The following is a 19,443-nucleotide window of genomic DNA, read 5'->3' as shown; positions in this document are numbered from 1 at the left end:
CTTATTTGTTAAAGTTTATTCCTGTAACTGGAAGTAAGCCTCTGAGAGTCCTAGCATTTTTCAGCTATTTTGAGCGAGAGAGGGAAAAAAAAGGTGTGTATGTTCCCCCCCCCCCCCCCCCCCCCCAATGGGGAATAAACCAATATGTTACATTCTCATGCAGAAATTGTAAAATAATGGATTTTAGTATAAAGTCTGGAGACTGGAAACTTCAGATGCAGAGATGAAAGCTGAAATCTAAATCTCAAATGTATGACTGTGATAGCAGTTACTGAAATCTGTGAAATAAAATGGCAGCGTTGTGACAATTCTCTAGTAACCAGGAGGATTTTTTTTTCTCCTTAAATAGGTGTTTGGAAATTTGTAAATATAACTCATGAAAAGTCACAAATCCTGTTTTCTTTTCCTTAGGGATATCAGGGATCAGCAGGAACTCCAGGTATCCCTGGAACTCCAGGGGTTCAAGTAAGTTTCAGTTTCATTCCTAGAATTTGAAAATCTGAGACAAATCCCACCAACTCTCTCCCAATATCCATTGTTTGTCATTGAGAGTTGAGGTGTGGGGAATGAAAAGGGCTCAAGGGATGGCATGAAGTCAGGGGCCATCCTTGAAACTCACATGGCTTTGGGGTTCGTAGGTAGGCTGACAAATAGACCACAAATCTAATCATTGCTAGGTAAGGCCTGTAGGAGCAGGACTTAGCTGGTGCTTAGACATTTTCATCCTCATCCAGAAGCCAAACAGTAGTTCTTTCTATTTTTCTGTGAATCAGTAACAATGATCTGAAGCCTTGACATGGTGATTGATTGCCCACAAGTCACATGTCCAAAAGAAGATTTCAGACAAAGCCCAGACTGATGGAGGAGAATTCTTTCTTTCTTCATTGTATTAATTTAGTAACCCTTACTGGGACAGTTATTGGAAATCAGTGCTGTATTTTACTTGTGGCATGATCCAGTCTGGCTGGATAGCTGAGGACTTACTAATTTGTTGAATTAAATATCTGAGAGCATGCAGGGGCCAAAAGTGAGCCTTCAACATGGCATATGTGAAGGCTGTCTGATGGACATTTGAAAGGAAGGAGACATCTCTGAACTAGTACAGGCTGTGTGATGTCCTTTTTTTCCTGGGGTGGTGCTTGGTTAGAGCAAAGAATTGTTTTGGTGTTCCCCAGTCATGGGTTATGATAGTGTGCCATATCCATACATGCTTTTGTATCCAGTTACCAAAATGTTCTGATCATCCAGCTGACACATCAGTCCCTGGGTCATGTTGTAGTACATTTCTGTGTCTTGTTCTGTATCAAATTGTATTAGTACTTGAGCTGATTTTCATTTTTTCTCTTGTAGGGACCACGTGGCTTACCAGGTATCAAGGGAGAGCCAGGGAAGGATGGGGCTAAGGTAAAAAAAAAAACCCAAACAAAAAACGTCCAGTAATAAATAAAAGATTTTACTCTTACCATTTATCATTTTTGGTTGTACAATTATCAATATTTTCACATGAGGCTTCTGTGAGAATTGTTTGCTAAAATGGTAATAAAGAAGGAATAAAAATCCTTTATTTAGAATGTTACTTCAGTTCTGAGTCTGGTCTGCTTAATTTAATAAAGTGTATATAGGCTTTCGCACTGACAGTAACACCTTTATTGCACTGAATAATTTATATTTAGAAAGCACATCTAAATATGGGTACCTGGAAACACGATACAGACATCTGTCAGAATGGTTTCTTTCTATCTCTTTTCACCCTTTTTCTCTATAAGTGAGCATCCAGATGAGTTAGGTAGGAATTTTTGGATGGCACTTTTTATCAGAAAACACTGACTAATTGAAACCAAAGCTTTTTGTGGAAAAATTCTACCTGAGGTGTAGCCAGTAGCTTGGAGCTGCAGACAGATATGGAAGCTTATATATAACTCCCTTCTGTTAATTGGAATAAACTTGAATCTGGATCTCCTGTATACACAGTGAATAAACTAGTCATTGGCTATTGGCAAGTCTTATTGATATGTAAATATCTATGTCCACCTTGCTCTCACACTTTTGCCCACTGTTCAGAAAAGTTCTAAGTTCATTGTGATAAAAACATATTTTGTTTTTGGTTTATTAAAACTTCAAAGCCTTTTTTGTAAAACAAATACTTGTTTTCCAAATGGATTTTACTGTAGAATTTCCTTCTTCTCAAGTTCCCAATATTAAAAGCAGATCCTTAAATTCATCACTGTTCAGCAGAATTCTCAAATGTATGATTAGAGCTGAAAAATGTGCTTATGTGTTCTGTGCTTTAGGTATCTTAATCTCATTGATCTTAGATGTTAATCTAATTGATCAGTCAGTATTGGGCCATGTGATGAAAGTAAGATACTGATGATGAAAAGCTCTATTCTCCTGGCAGTGCAGGGTTGTGACAGATAGAATATTTCCTAATGCTCAGTCCAGCCTTGTTTAAAATATGCCAAGAAATCGGGCTTCCACCACTGTTTTAGAAAACTTCTTCCATTGTAAAATAGGTCTTGCCATTAGAATTTTTTTCCTGATGATTCAGTCCAAATTTTCATCTCTTAATTTCATCCCATTGCTTCTAAAGTTTCTGTAGCAACTAATTTCAAACTGTTTCCATTGCCAAGTGTTTTATTTTATCCAATAATTGAATTACCACTTCTGAGCAGAAACTGAGGCTACATTTTTTTCATTAAGAAGCAATGGATGCATAAGTGTTTATTTTATAAGCTTTGCTGATTTTTTGAACTCCATTCCATTGCCTGTTTTCAATATCTATTTGTCGAGAGATATTTTGATAGCATTAACAGACAAGCTGTCATTCCTGTGGTCGTGTTCCTGTCATCTGTGAATATGTGACAGAGCTCTCCAAATCTGCTTGTACATGAGTGGGTTTGATAAATACCACTGAGACATGTTTTCTTTTACCCTTTGTCTTAGAACTTGAGATATATAAAATAACTTCCTGAGGAGAAATATTATTCCTCCTTTATGATTGAAATACCTTAAACAAATTGAAATATATTGCTCAATATAAAGTTAGATATTAACAGAGGAAAAACATTGTGATTGTCCAAAAATGTTTTGTCAATTGGCCTTTTGTCCTGAGTGAAGTAGATCCTGTCTACTGAAACAGGCAACTAAGCTTGTTTTTATTGTTTCAAGTCAGGTAGTGCCGAGTTATAATTTAGCCTTTTGTTGTAATTGCTCAAGGGAGCTTACAGACATATTGTCAGATCAATATCTTTAGTACCGATAGCAAAAGTTTTGCAAGTCCTGATTATTTGACACCTGTGAGGACAATAAAAAGAATCAATGTTTTGGCTTGTGTTTTCATTTGCCAACTGCATTTACCAAAGTGGAATTTTTCTTCCACTGAAATGAGAACTCATTTGTCAAATTGCCAAAGTTGTTTTATCAGTGTATTTTGTTTTCATTTTATTTTTTTAGAGAAAGTATTTAATACCTTATTTTTTTAATACTTTACTCATCCACAGTAAGCTGCTGAGAAATTTGATGAGGTCAGTAGGTCTTTGATATTTTCAGTAAGAGGTAGGAGGGAAGCCATCCCAAATGTAGGGAATCTCCTTATTCTTCGGGAATTAGGAATGGATGGTAGAATTATCACAGCTCCTACAGATATTTTTCCAAGCTCTTTTCAAAGCTTTTTTCCTCTTGTAAAAGCTAAATTGCTACTTTTGAACCTCCATAAGCCTTGTTGAGATATTACAGTAAAATTTATTCTAAAAAATTTAGTGATTAATTTTTTTCTTTTATATATCTTTTTTAAAGATCAACAAACTCTCATCAGTCAGCATACCAATGTTACGTAGTTGATATGTTGATATATGTCTTTCCACTATTTGTTGATCATTGATAATATGAATGCTATTATAGTATATTACTACTATTTTAGATAAAAGAATTTAAAATATGTTTGCTCTTCTAGGGTGACCGCGGACTACCTGGTTTTCCTGGATTACATGGGATGCCAGCACCAAAGGTTGAAATTAAATATTTCTTCTTACAATATTCATGTGTTTCAGCTTGGTCTATAGTTTAATTAAAAGGAAAACTAAGTTTATATACAATATTACGTCAGTCATTTGATGAACTACATAAAATTAATGGATATGATGCTGAAATTGAAGGGAAATACATGCCATGGGACTTCATTACATACATATCAAGCAACGGAAACGACCTGTTTTTTCATTTTTGTTCTGTTCTGCGGGATTCTGTTAATTACTTTGAACTTTGATTTAAAAAAATAATTTCCTGAAGTCATTCAGTTTGAGTGACAGCCTTTTGAAGGATAATTCTGGTCTAACCCAGTGAGTTTATTTCACGAGTATGTTCCCCAAAACATCATCAACCATATCTTTTGCTTTTTCGTGTTAGTAGTCAACTGAACCTACTTCTTAGTTTTACCAAATTTGTGTTTTAAACTTTCAAATAAGGTTGTCAAAAGAGTGCAGCACTTTTCAAAGAGCTGAATTTTCACTTAGGTACTTACCTATATTGAAGTGACCAGAAATTCCAAATGCCTTCCATTGAAAATAGACGCATTAAGCCTGTGAGCTGTGGATTGTCTCACCAGCAGTGTTGGACATTCTGGGCTTTTCCTCTAGGAGACCTTGGAAAACTGAAGATTTGCATTTACTGTCTTGAGCATATTTTTTTATATCAGATGAAGCTCTTTGCCTGCTTTATTTTATGGCTGCTATACATGTATACTCTGTATATGTATCTGTATATAACTATTTCTATTTTAAAAATTAACTTATTCACACATATTTTGTCTAGGGAGAAAGGGGTCCTAAAGGAGATCAAGGAGTGCCAGGAATATATGGAAAAAAGGCAAGCAAATTTATAATCATAAAATTAAGCAAAATGTTGTTGGCATCTGTGATGGGCTGACCTTGGCCGCCTGCATGATGTCCCCCAGCCACTCTCTCATTCCCCCTCCTCAACAGTACAGGGGGAGAAAATAAGAGGGGAAAAAGCTTGTGGGTCCAGATAAGGACAGGAAAATCACCTACTAGTTACTGTCATGAGCAGGCTTGGGGAAAATTAATCTAATTTTTTGCCAACTAAAATAGATTTGGATAGTGAGAAACAAAAACTAAAACACCTTCCCCCTACCTTGCTTTTTCCCAGGCTCAACTTTACTCCTTCGTGGATGGGGAATGGGGAGCAGGGTGGGGTGGTTAGTCTATAAAGGCTCCTCTCTGTTCTCCTCACACTTCTCCCCTGCTCCAGCATGGGTCCTTCCCATGGGGTGAAGTCCTTCAGGATAAACCTGCCTCTGCATGGGGTCTTCATGGGCTGCAGCTTGGCTGCCACAGCTCCACCATGGTCCTCTCCCCAGGCTGCAGGGGAACCTCTGCTCTGGTGCCTGGAGCACCTCCTCCCCTCCTTCTTCTTCACTGACCTTGGTGTCTGCAGAGTTGTTTCACTTTTCCCCTCACTCCTTACTTTGCCTGTGTCATGTTTTTGCACTTTTTTAAATAACTTTTCCCAGAGACACCCCCACCTTGGCTGCGGGGCTCAGCTGTGCCCTGCAGTGGGTGGATTGGAGCCGGCTGGAACCGGCCATGTCTGGCACAGGGCAGCCCCGGCCTCTCCTCACAGCAGCCACACTGCAGCCCCCGTTGCCAGCCCCTGGGCACCTGCCCCCAATACAATATCATTTATATTTTTATAATAGATGTGTGCACAGAGAATTTATTTCTGCAGTCCTGACAGAAAAAATTCCACTGAAGTTACTGGATATACTTACGTCTAGTAATATTAAACTCATGCTCTGCTTATTTGGGTATTTTGAGAACTCTCTTCATCCTTCTGTTAATGGATCGATGTAATTCATTTTGACATATCACAAAATGCTTATAAATATATTTTTTGCAAATATGTCTATGCCTTTAATATGGGGTGTATGGAGTAATTAAATTGCAAAGAAGTCTGTGCTTTTTTAATACATAGAAATGTACATGAACGATATAACCAAAATGGAGAGAGGGAGAGGAGTAAGGGGTGTGAGGAGACGAGCACATGAATGGAGTGAGACTGGTAGTGGCCTGGAAGAGAGATGCTGTTTTAATCTGTAATTTATATAAAGCAGGATGTGCTTGCATGTAAATATTTATATTTCAGAGAACATATTCTGGTCATGCAATGTTAACAGTTACATTTTCACCTGTCCTTATGTTTTCTTCATGTATTTATCGGTCTAGAGTTTTAAGCTATTTGAAAGAGAGTCTGTATTTTAGAGTATATTTACATTTCTGTAACAGGGGGTTGTTATTAATTGACCACTGCCTGTGTTAAGAAAGAAACAGATCTTCCATACATTTTCAAAATAAGAAAGAACATACATTAATCATAGGTTATATGTACCAAATTTGCAGCATAAACATTGAGCACTACTTTTTGTTTGCTGTATTTCTCAGGGTTCAAAAGGAGAGAAAGGTGATACGGGGTTTCCAGGACTGCCTGGGCGATCCGTAAGTTTTGTGAAGACAATCTGCCTTTAACTTTTGCTTGTTAATTCACCTACTGATGACTGTTTAACCGTTGCCACAGGGAGACCCTGGCAGAAGTGGGAAAGACGGATTACCGGGAAGTCCTGGTTTCAAGGTATGTACAAATGTATATTCATATCTTGCCAAGTCTTTAATAGCATTGCTGTTGATCTAAATATACCCGGTTTATTCTGTGGAGAACTACTGGAAGTTAAAATGATGTGTGTTACTGGGAAATGCCAAAGTTTACAGCAGTCAATGGACAGATTGCATTGATTTTGGTTCATCTGTGAGCAGGGGCAAAGCTCTTACTAAGAGTGTATTAGTGATCATCAGAGATTGTTTATACTTTTTCTCCCTTGTCCTGTTTGTGTTTCTCTAACTCTGTGAATCTGTTAATGAAATTTATATACATGCATACACTACAGAACATACCTGTTGAGTACAGTTAAGAAGGAAGTAATCTGATCATTATTATTGCTTTTGAAGGGAGCTGGATGAAAGTTAGGGGAAAATACCTTCAGTACTGGATTCTGTTTATGTTCATATTCTCTTTGCTGTGCAGTGCCCTTTATATTTAATTTAGAATAGTTTTTCAAGTGGACTACAGTAAAAAAGACTACAGGATGTGATATTTCTATTCTGTATTGCAGTCTGTGAGCTCACTGGACATTTTGTTTACCCAGTTGTTGTTTGCACTGTTCTAATTTGTGAAAAGATGGACTTCAGCGGTATCAGTTTTAAGTTCATAGGAAAAGAAAAGTTTTTAATATGTGATGTAAATGGTCAATTGAATTGATCTAAAAAAGCTTTTTAACAGCAGCTTTGTTTCTATAATATTTTTCTTAATAATAACAATGAAGTGATCTAGGGCTGCTCAAGATTAATGTTCCTTCAACGTCTAAAAATGCAAATGTGCTTTTAAGTGCATTTGTCTAAATCCCTATTACTGTAGCTGGACATCTGGGTCTTTATTCTATTTTGTGACCATGCTTGTCTAGAGTAGTTGGGGATACCATGGCATATCTGTGACATCTGCTGCAGCAGGGAGATATGACACAAGACCTATGAGAGACCTAAACAGTTCCAGGCAGCCAACAAGGTGGATCCACTAGGATCCCAGGCTCTCTCAGGCTGGAGGCGACTTTATTTGGGGCTTCTTCTGGACCAGCCTCCTGCTCACAAGTGGGACAGCACTGAATCCATACCAGATTGCTCAGCTGGGTCTTGACCTCCAAGGATGGAGACTGCACAACTGGGCAACTTGTTCCATCCTCGACTGAAAAATTTTTCACCCTTGTTTGCAGCAGGAAATGGCTCTACATGTCTATGTGTTAACAACTGAATCAAGCTCTTAGTAAATATAGTAAATGGAGCCTCAAAGTCATTCAGCTTCTGACTGTTAACAGATAAAACTTTTGTGAGATCACTCATAGGTTTGCAGTCCTATTTGCTGGTTTTGGGCACCCCAGGTGACCTGTAAGTGCCAGTTCACAAGGACACAGGTCTCCTGTACGTGGTACCTGCCAGCCCATTGTGGAAGCCTTGGCTGCCCTAGAGCACCTTGAATAGCACCAGGCATTTTTGAGTAGTTAACTGAATCAAGCCCCTGTTCACTGTAATGAGATCTTAGATCCCCAATGTATCTCTAGACAACTTCAAGTAGAAAAACACATGTAGACATCTTAATTTGAAGTTAAAGGGGGGAGTTATCACTTACATACAACACTACAGCACTGTTATTCTAAAAATTGCCCAACTTAAATGTATAACTAAGCATCCTGCAATTCAAAAATTTATTAGAACACATCTAAAATAACAGCCTTTAAAAAGTACATATAAAATTTAACTTTTATGGTAGGTAAACTCAGTATTTCCTATTTTGCTTGTTCTCTTTGGAAGTCCTAATGAGACTGTATTAAAAGGTGATGGAATAACTTTATTTTATGTCAAATTGGTGTACTGCTTTTTTTTTTACTGCCCTTAAGTTTATACCCCTAAAATAGATTAGTAAAAGAAGTTGTAAATCTTAATTATGGAAAAAAAAATTTCTTATTGCTTATTTTTGTGAAGTTAACTTTAGCAATCAACAGCAGATTATTTCTACGATACTGACGGACTTTTTCTTTATTTGTTACTTGGTTTAGTTTTAAATACCCCTACATTCATTTAATTTTAATCTTCAAATCCCATTGATGCATGCCTACAAATTGTCATTATTAATATATATCTACAAAAGCATGTGTCTCTGACACTTGCAAATGTCAGGCAAAAAGACAATTTAACAGACATTCTTAAAACACTCAGCTAAGGGTTTTGTCTATGAACGTAGCAGCTACCTATGTTGCCATTAAAGTCAATGGAGGTCTAACCAGTAATGGCAGTGGAGTCTGGAGAGCAAATCAGCTCAAAGGCGGCAGACTTGTAAGTACCATTTTAGTTGTCTGCATGAAAGCATCTGGTGCATTTGAGCTGCGTTAGTGTCCAAAACATCCTAAGGGAGCTGACAAATATGGTATAAGTCCTATGGAAAGACAATGTGTTTCTGGAATGGGAGCAGGAACCCAGACAAGACCCCCTTGGGTATCTCAAATATGACCTATGTCTATGTGTGGGCAATGAAATTGAGGTCCTGGTGGCTGGTCAGCTGAATCAAGCCTCCATCAATTGTCTTGATTAGACTTGTGTTGGCTGTGATAAGAGCTTAGTTACCTACATAAATTTGTTTCAAATGAACCCTACCTTATTTTTTAGATATAGATTTAGATACACATACACACCCCTCTGCTAAGTTGGTGGAGACTTTCCTTCTCTGGTACTATAGAAAGCAGAAAAAATAATTGGATATTAGATTTTTCCTCTCTGGTATTTGATAACGTGGACTGGTAATAGTTGCAGTTCTTTAACATAAAATTTTAACTGTCACTGGTGGTCCTTTAGAGTGAAGTATTACGTTGATAAAGCATGAATTTGGAGAGTATTTTGATCTGGTTTTATGCTTGTACACAACATACAAATAATTCAATATATTAGGTCTGTGGATGTGTGTACATTTAAACTGAAAGACATTTTCTTGACTATTTTCTTAATTATTGTAGTACAAAAATATGACATACTCATTAGTTTTTATTCATTTTAGAATATAATAGTTAACAGAAGCCATATTCTTCATTCAAACATTTTGTCAGCTTGACTTCAACATCTGCTTGCTATAAAACATTGCTTCATTCTGGGTCTGTAATCAAATTCAGAGCAGTAACAAACAGGCTGTCTTTGAAGGAAATTTCTGCTGGAGCTTTCCTGTTTTCTTACAATATTCATTCTGGGAAAGAATGTGGAAAAAAAGTGTGGCTTGAAACCCAGATGCTACCCATTGTTACTTCAAATCCAGTTTTTGTAATTTTAAGTTAATTATTACCGGATTATTTTATATACATATTAATTGATCTTTGGATTTGTTTTATATGCTTTTAGTTATGAAATTATTCTTCACATTTTCAGAATGTTTTTGGTATCATACATATTTTGAGTAAGGACATAAAGATTTGATCATCTCTGGTACTGCTGGAGCGCTTTAAAATAGTTTTCACACTATTAGTTGTACTAGCAATTAGACAATAGCAATTTATTACTTTTTTTATGCACTTCTTCAACCAGTAATTGCTGTTCTGATTCAAAAGACAATTGTCTCTGTCACCTCTTTTTGCAAACTGTTTGACAGCTGTCTGCTGTATGCAGCATGAGGTAATATCAGATTGACAACACTTAGTGTGCTTGAAACTGTTTTTAAGAGATATTTGTTTGATGAAGCCTTGATCATATGTATTGGTTTTACATTTTACTTATTAAAAATAATAATTTACTATTATTTTTATTATGCAAAGGAAAGTCTTTTTTAATATTCTGTTTAACAGTCTTTTCCATTTTAAAGGGAGAAGTCGGACAGCCTGGATCTCCAGGCCTAGAAGGGCATCGAGGAGAGCCTGTAAGTGATTAAATTGATGACATATGCTTATATACTGATTTACTTGTTTTGCTTTTTTTTTTTTTTTCAGTTGAAGGATGCTATACTTCATTTTAATTGTTTGATACATCCATTTTTGTAAAAGTGCTTTTTTATTTTCTGGTGTTTATCTTTAGATTTTGATTTAGTAAATGAAGTAAGGCTTTAAAGTCAAAGATGCATTAAAAGATTCTTAACTATATTGCTGTTATATGCCAATTTGTATACAAGTTATAAAATTGTCTCATTATTGACTTGTTTCTTATTGATAGGATGGTATGGTTAGATATTGATAGTTACTTACATGAGGAAAGATTCTGGGTGTTTTTAACTCATTTCTGCAATATGGTGTATGTTCTTTCATATACTTGTTAATTGCACTTTTTAAGTTTATTTTTTCACTGTCTACCACTTCGTCTCCTTTGTCCAGTTTTATTGGTCTCTTACTTCCTTGCATCTTGTTACACTATGTTATCTGTGTCTCTGTTCTTCTTGCTTAGCTGGAGAACATGCTTCTGCATTTTTTTTTTGCTTGCTTCCAAAGACATTGTTCCTCTGCTGGTATTTGGGCAGCTCCTCAGGGCAGCTCATTTTTCCTCCTCTTTTTATGTGATAGCTAGGCTTTGTCCTCCTTGTTTCCTTGTTTGGCTCTTTAAGGCCACCAGACTTTGCGTAAAGCAGAGGAGCCAAGGTATCTGTGGAAATAGCTGAAGGCTTTGAGTGCCAAGAGAGAGCCAGCTGTCTTAAACCATCAGTAATTCTTCTGCAGACCAAGAGAAGTAAATGGAGCTCAGTTTGTGAAACACAGCCTTCCAGATGAATTACATTCTGAATTACATTTTGAATTGTAAGATAAGGAGATACAGCTTTAGGTGTTTAGAAGATTTTGTGGTATTGAATGTAAGACCGAGATGCGACATGTATTATATGGTACTGAAATCTGGTAGAGAGTTTTGATAGTGAGGAGATAAGATAATAACACTCCTAGCTGAAAAATTCTCAAGCTGTTTCATTTAGATTTTTTTATATATTCACCAAAACCTCATAAAAACACTGTCAGTAGACTGCAAAACACTGGGCAATCATTCCCAAGAGACTTTCTTCCTGCTTGGCTGGCTTAAGTGAAGAACACACATAATTCCTCACTTGGCTTTATTTTTTCCTCTTTTTCTGCCCCAAATAATTGTGAGATGTATTAACCTTTTACAATCTATGGTATCTTCAGATGTAAGAAAGACTGAAAGTGAATGGTAATTAAAAACCATAAAATACAAGTGAAGACATTTTGGTATGTTGTTGGTTACTACACTATAACATATGTGTTGATATAATAACAAGACTTCTGTTATTTTCCCTAGCCTTGTTTTGTTTCTTTTCATTTTTAGAAAAAATGTTAGTCATTGTGTTTGGGTTTTTTAAATTAATTTAAAAAATAGGAAGGAGAAGGCATTTCTGACCTAGGGAAAACTAAGTATTTAATACTTCAGCAGCTCTCTTTCTGATCTGATAGCTTTAGTTAAGTCTTACCTATATCTACTAAGGAAACATATTTTGGTTTAAAAGAATATAAATGCTTCACAATATAACATTTTAAAAAGCAATGTAAACTCATCACTTAAGTCCCACACTTTTGCTTTAAAGAGAAATGAAATGGCAGATTTAAGACATTAAAATCACGATGAAGTATTTTAAAATCACCGTAAAATAATATAGAAGAAGACTTATAGATGAAGTTGGCCTTCATCAGATGGAAAGTGAGCTGGATTGTGGGGCTGAGAGGGGTGTCTTGTGCAACATATTGCTTCTGTTGTTTCTGTTGTTCCTCCAACATGTATTTGATGTATAACGTGGAAGCACCTCCTCTCTTCTCTTCTGTGCAATTCAGTGTGATCTTCTCTGGTGAGATACCCTAGTAGTTAGGGCACTGATGTGGGTTAGAGGGACTGAACTCTCCTGTGCCCTCCCTGTGATAGCCAAATAGGCTGCCTAAGCTCAAGACAAGCCTTGGATGATGCTGTTGAAGCTGTATGACTCCATATCATTAACCAGCCAGATGCAACTGCGGCCCTGGGACAACTCAGCAGGTTGCATGGATACCCCACCCACACAAACATACCCGCAAACAAACTTTATTTCTTCCATTCAGCCACGTTAGTGTTAGACATGGCCTAATTTTTTAAGTAAGTTGGTCTTTTTAAAAATAGCCATCTTATGATCCCTCTTGCTTTAGCAAATAAAAAGAGCATTGTTGCGAAATAAATGCATCTTGAGACAAAATCTAAGAGACAACTGTCTAGGATGGAGAGCATAGTTGAACCGCACTCGTTTTGCCTTCAGCTTCTGAAGTGTGGTTATTTTCCAGACAACATACTTTCTGGTATATTATTACTCTTATTAATCCTCAAATTTATGAACAGGAAAAAGTAGGTTGTATAGCTAAGTAAATAATTCCAAGTGATGTGGTTGTTTTCCTTCAATAATACTATTTGGAACTTACGTTAGCCAGGCCATCCCAATCCTACCAACTCTGTGTAAGAAAAACATTTGAGAGTGCGGACAGAATAATTTAGGTAGCATTTAGTAAAGCTAGTAATCAAGCTCATTTTACTGATGACAAAAATAGGCCATGCTCCAAGTGCAGTCATGCTGTCACTTGAGTAGTTTAATGACTAGTCATGTATCTTACTGATGACAGGCTGTTTTGATAAATACTTTTTTTGAGGGTCCAACTGTCTAAAGGATAGAATAAATCAAGATTTATTTGAGCTTAATTTCAGTCTGGTTGTTCTTTTTAACATAGGTAGAGTTTTGTCAGAGTTTGGTTTCAGTGGAAGTTGTGTTAGACCTCTCCTTGTGTTTACAGTCATGCAGATGGGAACTCTGAAGTGAGTTCTTGTGGGTGAAGCTGGCAGGACATTTATAACACTCTTCTAGGCCTAGCATATGCTGTCCTGCTACAAGTAATATGTCTGAACATTTGCAACGGCTCATGTTTACTCTCCAGAACTCATATTTTTCAGAAATACAGCTGCAAACACTTAAAGTGGTAGAGTTTGCTCTTGATATTTAGGTCACATCACAAGACCTCAGATGGGGCCTCATTTGTGCCAGCGATAGCAGCATAACACGGCTTTCAGCTTCTGACCTGACTGCCACTGTTACTGGCACAATATTCCCGGTTTGTCAACTGATCTCTTATAACGGCATTAGGAATGTCAGATCTAGATCAATGCATTCTCTGAAAAATGTATATGTTATGCTACGGTATGGTAGCAAAATTCTTTTTTGAAATGTGTTCAAGATACACTGAGGATATAGAAATCTCCAACAGAAGTTGCTGTATTTTTCTTCATAAAGCAGAAATCTTTAAAATAAAACATAGAAACTGGTATAGCCAGGTAGCTTGTATATTTGGAAAGCAAACCTAAAGTTAATGTAATTCTACTGCATCTATAGCCATGCTGAGATTAATAGAAACAGCACCTAAAGGAAGAAAATTCCTGCCTTAGTTATATGGTGGTATGCAGAACAAAAAATTTTTTGGTATTTTTTTCTTCTGTGTGCCATGTAATATTCCCCCACTCCCTTATTATACAGTTTTCTAGATCTCTTCCCTACGAACAAATTGGCTTTAGTGGAAACCTTACAGTGCAACACCGTGAGGCAAGATGGCTTGTTAAATAGGCTTGTGTTCAGTGTTGCCTCTCTTGTCTTTCTTGCATAGGAAACTATGAAAAAAACAGACACAAAACACAGAGCTACTAGCAGCGGTATTATCTGTATACTGACAATATGTTCCTTGGACATCCTGTTCTTGGAACACATGCTTGGCAGCCAATCACAATAATATAGGAAATAATGGTATTTACTTATTAAAATGTAAAGGTAACTGATTCTAATGAACTTTCTTCTTCTTCAGTACATCTTTGCACATATCACTGACTGTCATTTCATAAATTGACATATATAAATGAGCAAATATTTTGAGAATTGAGGAAATTCTGAAAAATGATATTTTGCATCTATTTCACTGCTGCAACAAAATTTTCTTTCACTTTAGTTGCACCATTTTCTGCCTGTAGCCATGTGTACATTCTTATGAGAATTACTGAGGAGACAAATATTAACACCACAACCATCATATTTGAGTGAAAAAATGTGAAATGAATGAATGGTGTGTAAAAAGGAACATCTTTTATAAGATTGTCTAATATAGTTAGATGAGATGTGCAACTTTTAAGGTGTTCGAGTCCCCCTTCAAGTCTACAATAGAATCAGAAAGTAATTTTAACATGATTTCTGTACATTTAACTTGGTTAAGTTAGGTAGACCGTATGAGAGGGAAAGTAGCCAGTTAGTTACCTGTGGAATAGGATGGGACTGTGAACAATGCAAAACTTGGTAATTGTTTCAAACTATTCATGGAAGGAAATTTAAAATTCACAGTCAAAACCTTTGCAATAGACAGTAGAGTAGAAGAGCTATGCTAGTCTGTTTAGGAGGAAACCTACTATCCAACTAAATAAACCCCCTCAGATTTTGTACTTTTAGTGGTCATATTTATCAACTGTATTTGCAGAGTTGTTTCTGGTAACAATATTTGAGAACGCAGCATCATGTGTGAATAGTTTGTCAGTCCTGTCTTCCTGTTTCACAAATAGAAGGAGCAGCACAGTGTATTAGTGTTGAATGAAACAGATGATGACCACTGGCTGAGATAAGTGGAAGTGCAATACTACACCATATGTACGCACAAATGTGTTTTTCAGTGATCACAACGATATGCTTTGCTTGATGCACTTTATGTTCATGGTATGTTGGTTTGTACCAGTTTTAGTTAATAAGATGTTGTTTACTCAACATTTATATTTTATATCTGCATTTATATACTGAGTTATGAAATACTTCAATTAGAAACAAACCTAAAAACTCTATAGTATATATATGCAATAGGCCTTGTGAAAAAAATCCTTCTTTTTGAAAGTGTTACTTAGTTTATTTTTAATGTGCCTAGTCTAATTATTGTTGTTCTTCTATTTTTAATCTCTCAGTAGATTAAAGCATAAAAATCCTTTTGTATTTCCAGTGCTCAAAAGATCATGCGTTGTGTGGATTTAATACTTATGAAAATGTTTCATAGAGTATGAAATACTCATTCAAGTTTCATATTGCCTTAAAGTAGGCACTGCTATAAAATAGCACTCTCTTTATAAGTAATATGTTTAGAAGAAATTATTTCCTGTCAGTCTTTAAGAGAAAAGTGATCAGGAGACTCAGCAAACTCGTTGGTGTGAGTCTATCAAAATTCTTAGCTTCAGATCTAACATTCATGCTTTTTTACTAGTCTGAGATGCCTTGATAGTAGCAGCTGAACTCTGAACACCTGCTTTTCAAAGATGTCAGAGTTACAGTCATAAGGGAAGTAAGGACTACTATTTGCTCAGCAAATGATGTCTTGCAGGTCTCGAAAGAATACCTAATTTCTTCGTTGAAAATTCTGACATTGACCTGTAAATACATTTATGTGTAAAGTGAAATGGTTATTTAAGTGGGTGTTTTTTTCTACATAAACAGCTGATGCAGTAAGACTTCGGTAGGCGTATGCCACACATCATTATTTCTTTACAGGTAGGTTTGGTTAATTGAATTAGCTTTTTAGTGATTGTTTCTATATTTCTTCTTCTAATTTTTGAATTGTTGGAGTAAACAGGGCAGAGTCTTGCTGATGACTTTCTGATTGCTGGAGCTACTATAACAGATGTTGTTAGTCTTATATCCCACTTGAGGAAGGGGGAAATGACAGCTTTGACAGCACAATATTTTCAATAGTCATTCTTTAATTACACAGTGCTTGCTGTAAGCTCCACCACATTTATTAGACTGAATGCAGGTTTTCCCGTCAATTATAACTTTTTAGGTACACTTTAGGTGTATGTATTTTTAACAGACTTTATTTACAACCTAGGTTATCTTCTTTGTTCTGACTGACAAGTTATTTTAACTAAATTCAGTCCGTACTACATATTTGGCAGAGTTAATTGCAATTAAGAAGATAAATATGAGAATGGTGCTGTAAAGAAACAGGTAATTAAAGACTTCTTGAACTTCAGGCAGACTAGTCTGAACTATTCTATTATTCCCAGTTGACAAAGATGATATAAGACATGACAGCATATTTGCTGATTCAAAGCATATTGAAGTCAATGGAAAGGTTCCCATTGAATTCAGTCTGGACTGAGGCCATAATAAATGCTGTAATAAACTTGGACCCACTGACCTAATGCAACTTGGAAAATAATGCCTGCATTTCTAAGTTGTAAAATTAACAGTTCTGTCCCATCTAATTCTCACTTTCTGCCTGTTCCTCATGATTTCTAATTTTAAAGTTTCTGTCTTCACACACTATGCAATCACATTAATTATATTAATTTTCTATAATTATATAGTATCTTTTTTATTTTTATTTTGTCTACAGAGACTTAGGAAAATACTATTTTTAGATTTTTTTTTTTTGGTCAGTACCATTTCAAATTTGATAACTTTGGAATATTAAGTGGAGAAAAGGTGCCATACCTTGCTGCCATTTCTTTAAGACTATTTTATAGATGCAATGTTAACAAAGGCAATTTCTTAAAAGATGTAAGAAAATACAAAAGGAGCTGTAGTTTTAATCCTATTATGGACATGAATAGCATGTGCTATAAATAGTTATAAACAGTACTCAAGAGTAGTCTGTTTTATGGTTGTATGCTATAGTGACCTTTTTATGGCTATGCCGGCACTTTTCTCACTAATTCATGTGCTGATAGACGTTACATACCAGCATTACTCCTCCATTGCAGCTGGTTTGTAAACACAGTGACAGAAATATCTCTGACCAATATGTTGTACTAATTTAAAATCTCCCTGGAGACTGGATGAGCTGCATTACAATAAACATGCTTGTCGTTTGTTAAAATGTCTCTTCATAATTTTTTAATCTTGTATAAATTAAAAAATCTGTTAAAACAGTATGATTCTGAAGGAATTGTCCTGCAGCAAACACTGTAAAGTGCAGCTATGTTAAAGAGTGCAGTAACTATCTTTGAAGCACAAAAGTAGTGGTAGTGCTTATTTATTTGTATTCCAGGACTGATTCCAATGTACTAGTCCTGTTTATACAGAAAACTCTTCTGAAGAGAGTAATTTCTTCTATGCATTAAAATAAATTTGCGTATTTATTGGAAATTTTCATGTAGAAACTTTAAACTTGATATTATACTTATTAGTTATCTGTACTAGAAAGTGAGCTTTAATTCTCAGATGAAGTGCTTAGGCGTAAGTTTATACTGTCTGTAGAGTAAGAGCTGTGACACTCGTTGTTCCACCTGTGGTTTTTCCCACTGAGGGAATGATCATACTCACTTCATACCGCAGCTTCAGCCTTCAGCTGTTATGTTCTCAGCTTGGCTAAGATGGAGTCTAGAGATCTGGTATGAAACTAAGAGTGAGTCAACTTGGCAGTATGGATATATACAGTATACATCAGATATCCCCTCTTGTGGTAATATTACTCAAAAATACATGTAAATATTTGCCCATTTAAATGCTTGTGCATTTAGGAGACTGGAGACCTTCACATCAGTTGCAGAGACTCCAATATGCACATGCTTACAAACATCACTACCTTCTTTCTGAGTACCAGAAGCTAGATTTTCTTAGTATTAATCATAGAACTGTTTTGGTGCAAAAAGACCTTTAAGATCATCAAGTCCAACCGTTAACCTAGCACTGCCAAGTCCACCACTAAACTATGTCCCTAAGCACCACATCTACAGGTCTTTTAAATCCCTCCAGGGATGGTGACTCAACCACTTCCCTGGGCAGCCTGTTCCAGTGCTTGATAATCCTTTCAGTGAAGACATTTTTCCTAATATCCAATCTAAACCTTCCCTGGTGCAACCTAAGGCCATTTCCTCTCATCCTATCACTTGTTCCTTGGGAGAAGAGACCAACACCCACCTGGCTACGACCTCCTTTCAGGTAGTTGTGGAGAGCAATAAGGTCTCCCATCAGCCTCAGCCTCCTTTTCTCCAGGCTAAACAACCCCAGTTCCTTCAGCCGCTCCTCATAAGACTTGTTCTCCAGACCCTTCACCAGCTTCGTTGTCCTTCTCTGGACATGCTCCAGCACCTCAATGTCTTTCTTGTAGTGAGGGGCCCAAAACTGAACATAGTACTCGAGGTGAATAATATTGCAGTGAGCCTTCCTATAGAGATGGTTTATCAATATTTGAACATTTTAGTTATACAATTTGATTTTTAGTATTTTTTGGGGTGAGAAAAAGTCAGTTTACTATAACAGATGATTATTCAAAATCCTTTCCAATGAGTTGTTTTATGTTATTTTGAACAAATGATGTACAGATACATTTCAAGTATATTAGCTAATATACTACTGCTTGGACTGAAAAAAAGACATTCTGAAAAATTACTGGACTTGATAAAGTGTGTGTGACAGAGAGAGAGAAAGAGAGGGAATCCAGTTTGGCTCTGTCTGGGTAGCTGATCTGAGTTAGAAAGTTTAGAAGTTCTTTAATCATTCTTTACTTTCCCTGTAAGTTTACTACATTATGTGTTTGCTTAAGTGTTTAATCTAATTTGATCTGATCTAATACTTTCCAGGTATAGTGGGTTACTTCACCTCACTAAGAAGAGAATAACCACTAAAGATGTTGAAAGTTATACAGTAGAACTGATGTAAAATAGGTATGCCTTAAGTGATTAACATTCACTTCCTTTGACATCTGTTATTTAAAAAAGGACTCATTTGCATTCTTTTGGATCCTGATGCCAATAATAGTACTTAGGGCATTCCTGAACTTGTGTGCTAATTTCTTACATCCAAGAAACGCTTTTTTGAAGCAGGAGGTGC

At 36.2% G+C, this 19,443-nt stretch overlaps 1 protein-coding gene and 1 long non-coding RNA gene across 2 annotated transcripts in view; one reads left to right on the top strand and one right to left on the bottom strand.

The window, feature by feature from the left end:
* LOC142600928 (uncharacterized) overlaps window positions 1–19,443 on the bottom strand; it is a 637,768-nt gene that overhangs the window by 84,853 nt on the left and 533,472 nt on the right. The window lies entirely within an intron of this gene.
* The window catches only part of COL21A1 (collagen type XXI alpha 1 chain), a 117,476-nt gene that overhangs the window by 59,708 nt on the left and 38,325 nt on the right, over window positions 1–19,443 (top strand). The window contains exons 11-17 of the mRNA XM_075747377.1: window positions 412–465; window positions 1,351–1,404; window positions 3,953–4,006; window positions 4,810–4,863; window positions 6,456–6,509; window positions 6,589–6,642; window positions 10,459–10,512. Coding sequence (XP_075603492.1) covers window positions 412–465; window positions 1,351–1,404; window positions 3,953–4,006; window positions 4,810–4,863; window positions 6,456–6,509; window positions 6,589–6,642; window positions 10,459–10,512 — 378 coding nt within the window. The remainder of the gene's footprint in view (window positions 1–411; window positions 466–1,350; window positions 1,405–3,952; window positions 4,007–4,809; window positions 4,864–6,455; window positions 6,510–6,588; window positions 6,643–10,458; window positions 10,513–19,443) is intronic.

The sequence above is a fragment of the Balearica regulorum genome, chromosome 3, assembly GCF_011004875.1.
Source record: "Balearica regulorum gibbericeps isolate bBalReg1 chromosome 3, bBalReg1.pri, whole genome shotgun sequence".
NCBI lineage: Eukaryota > Metazoa > Chordata > Aves > Gruiformes > Gruidae > Balearica > Balearica regulorum.
The sequence above is the reverse complement of the archived record's forward strand: the minus strand, read 5'-3'. Positions and strand labels throughout refer to the sequence as shown.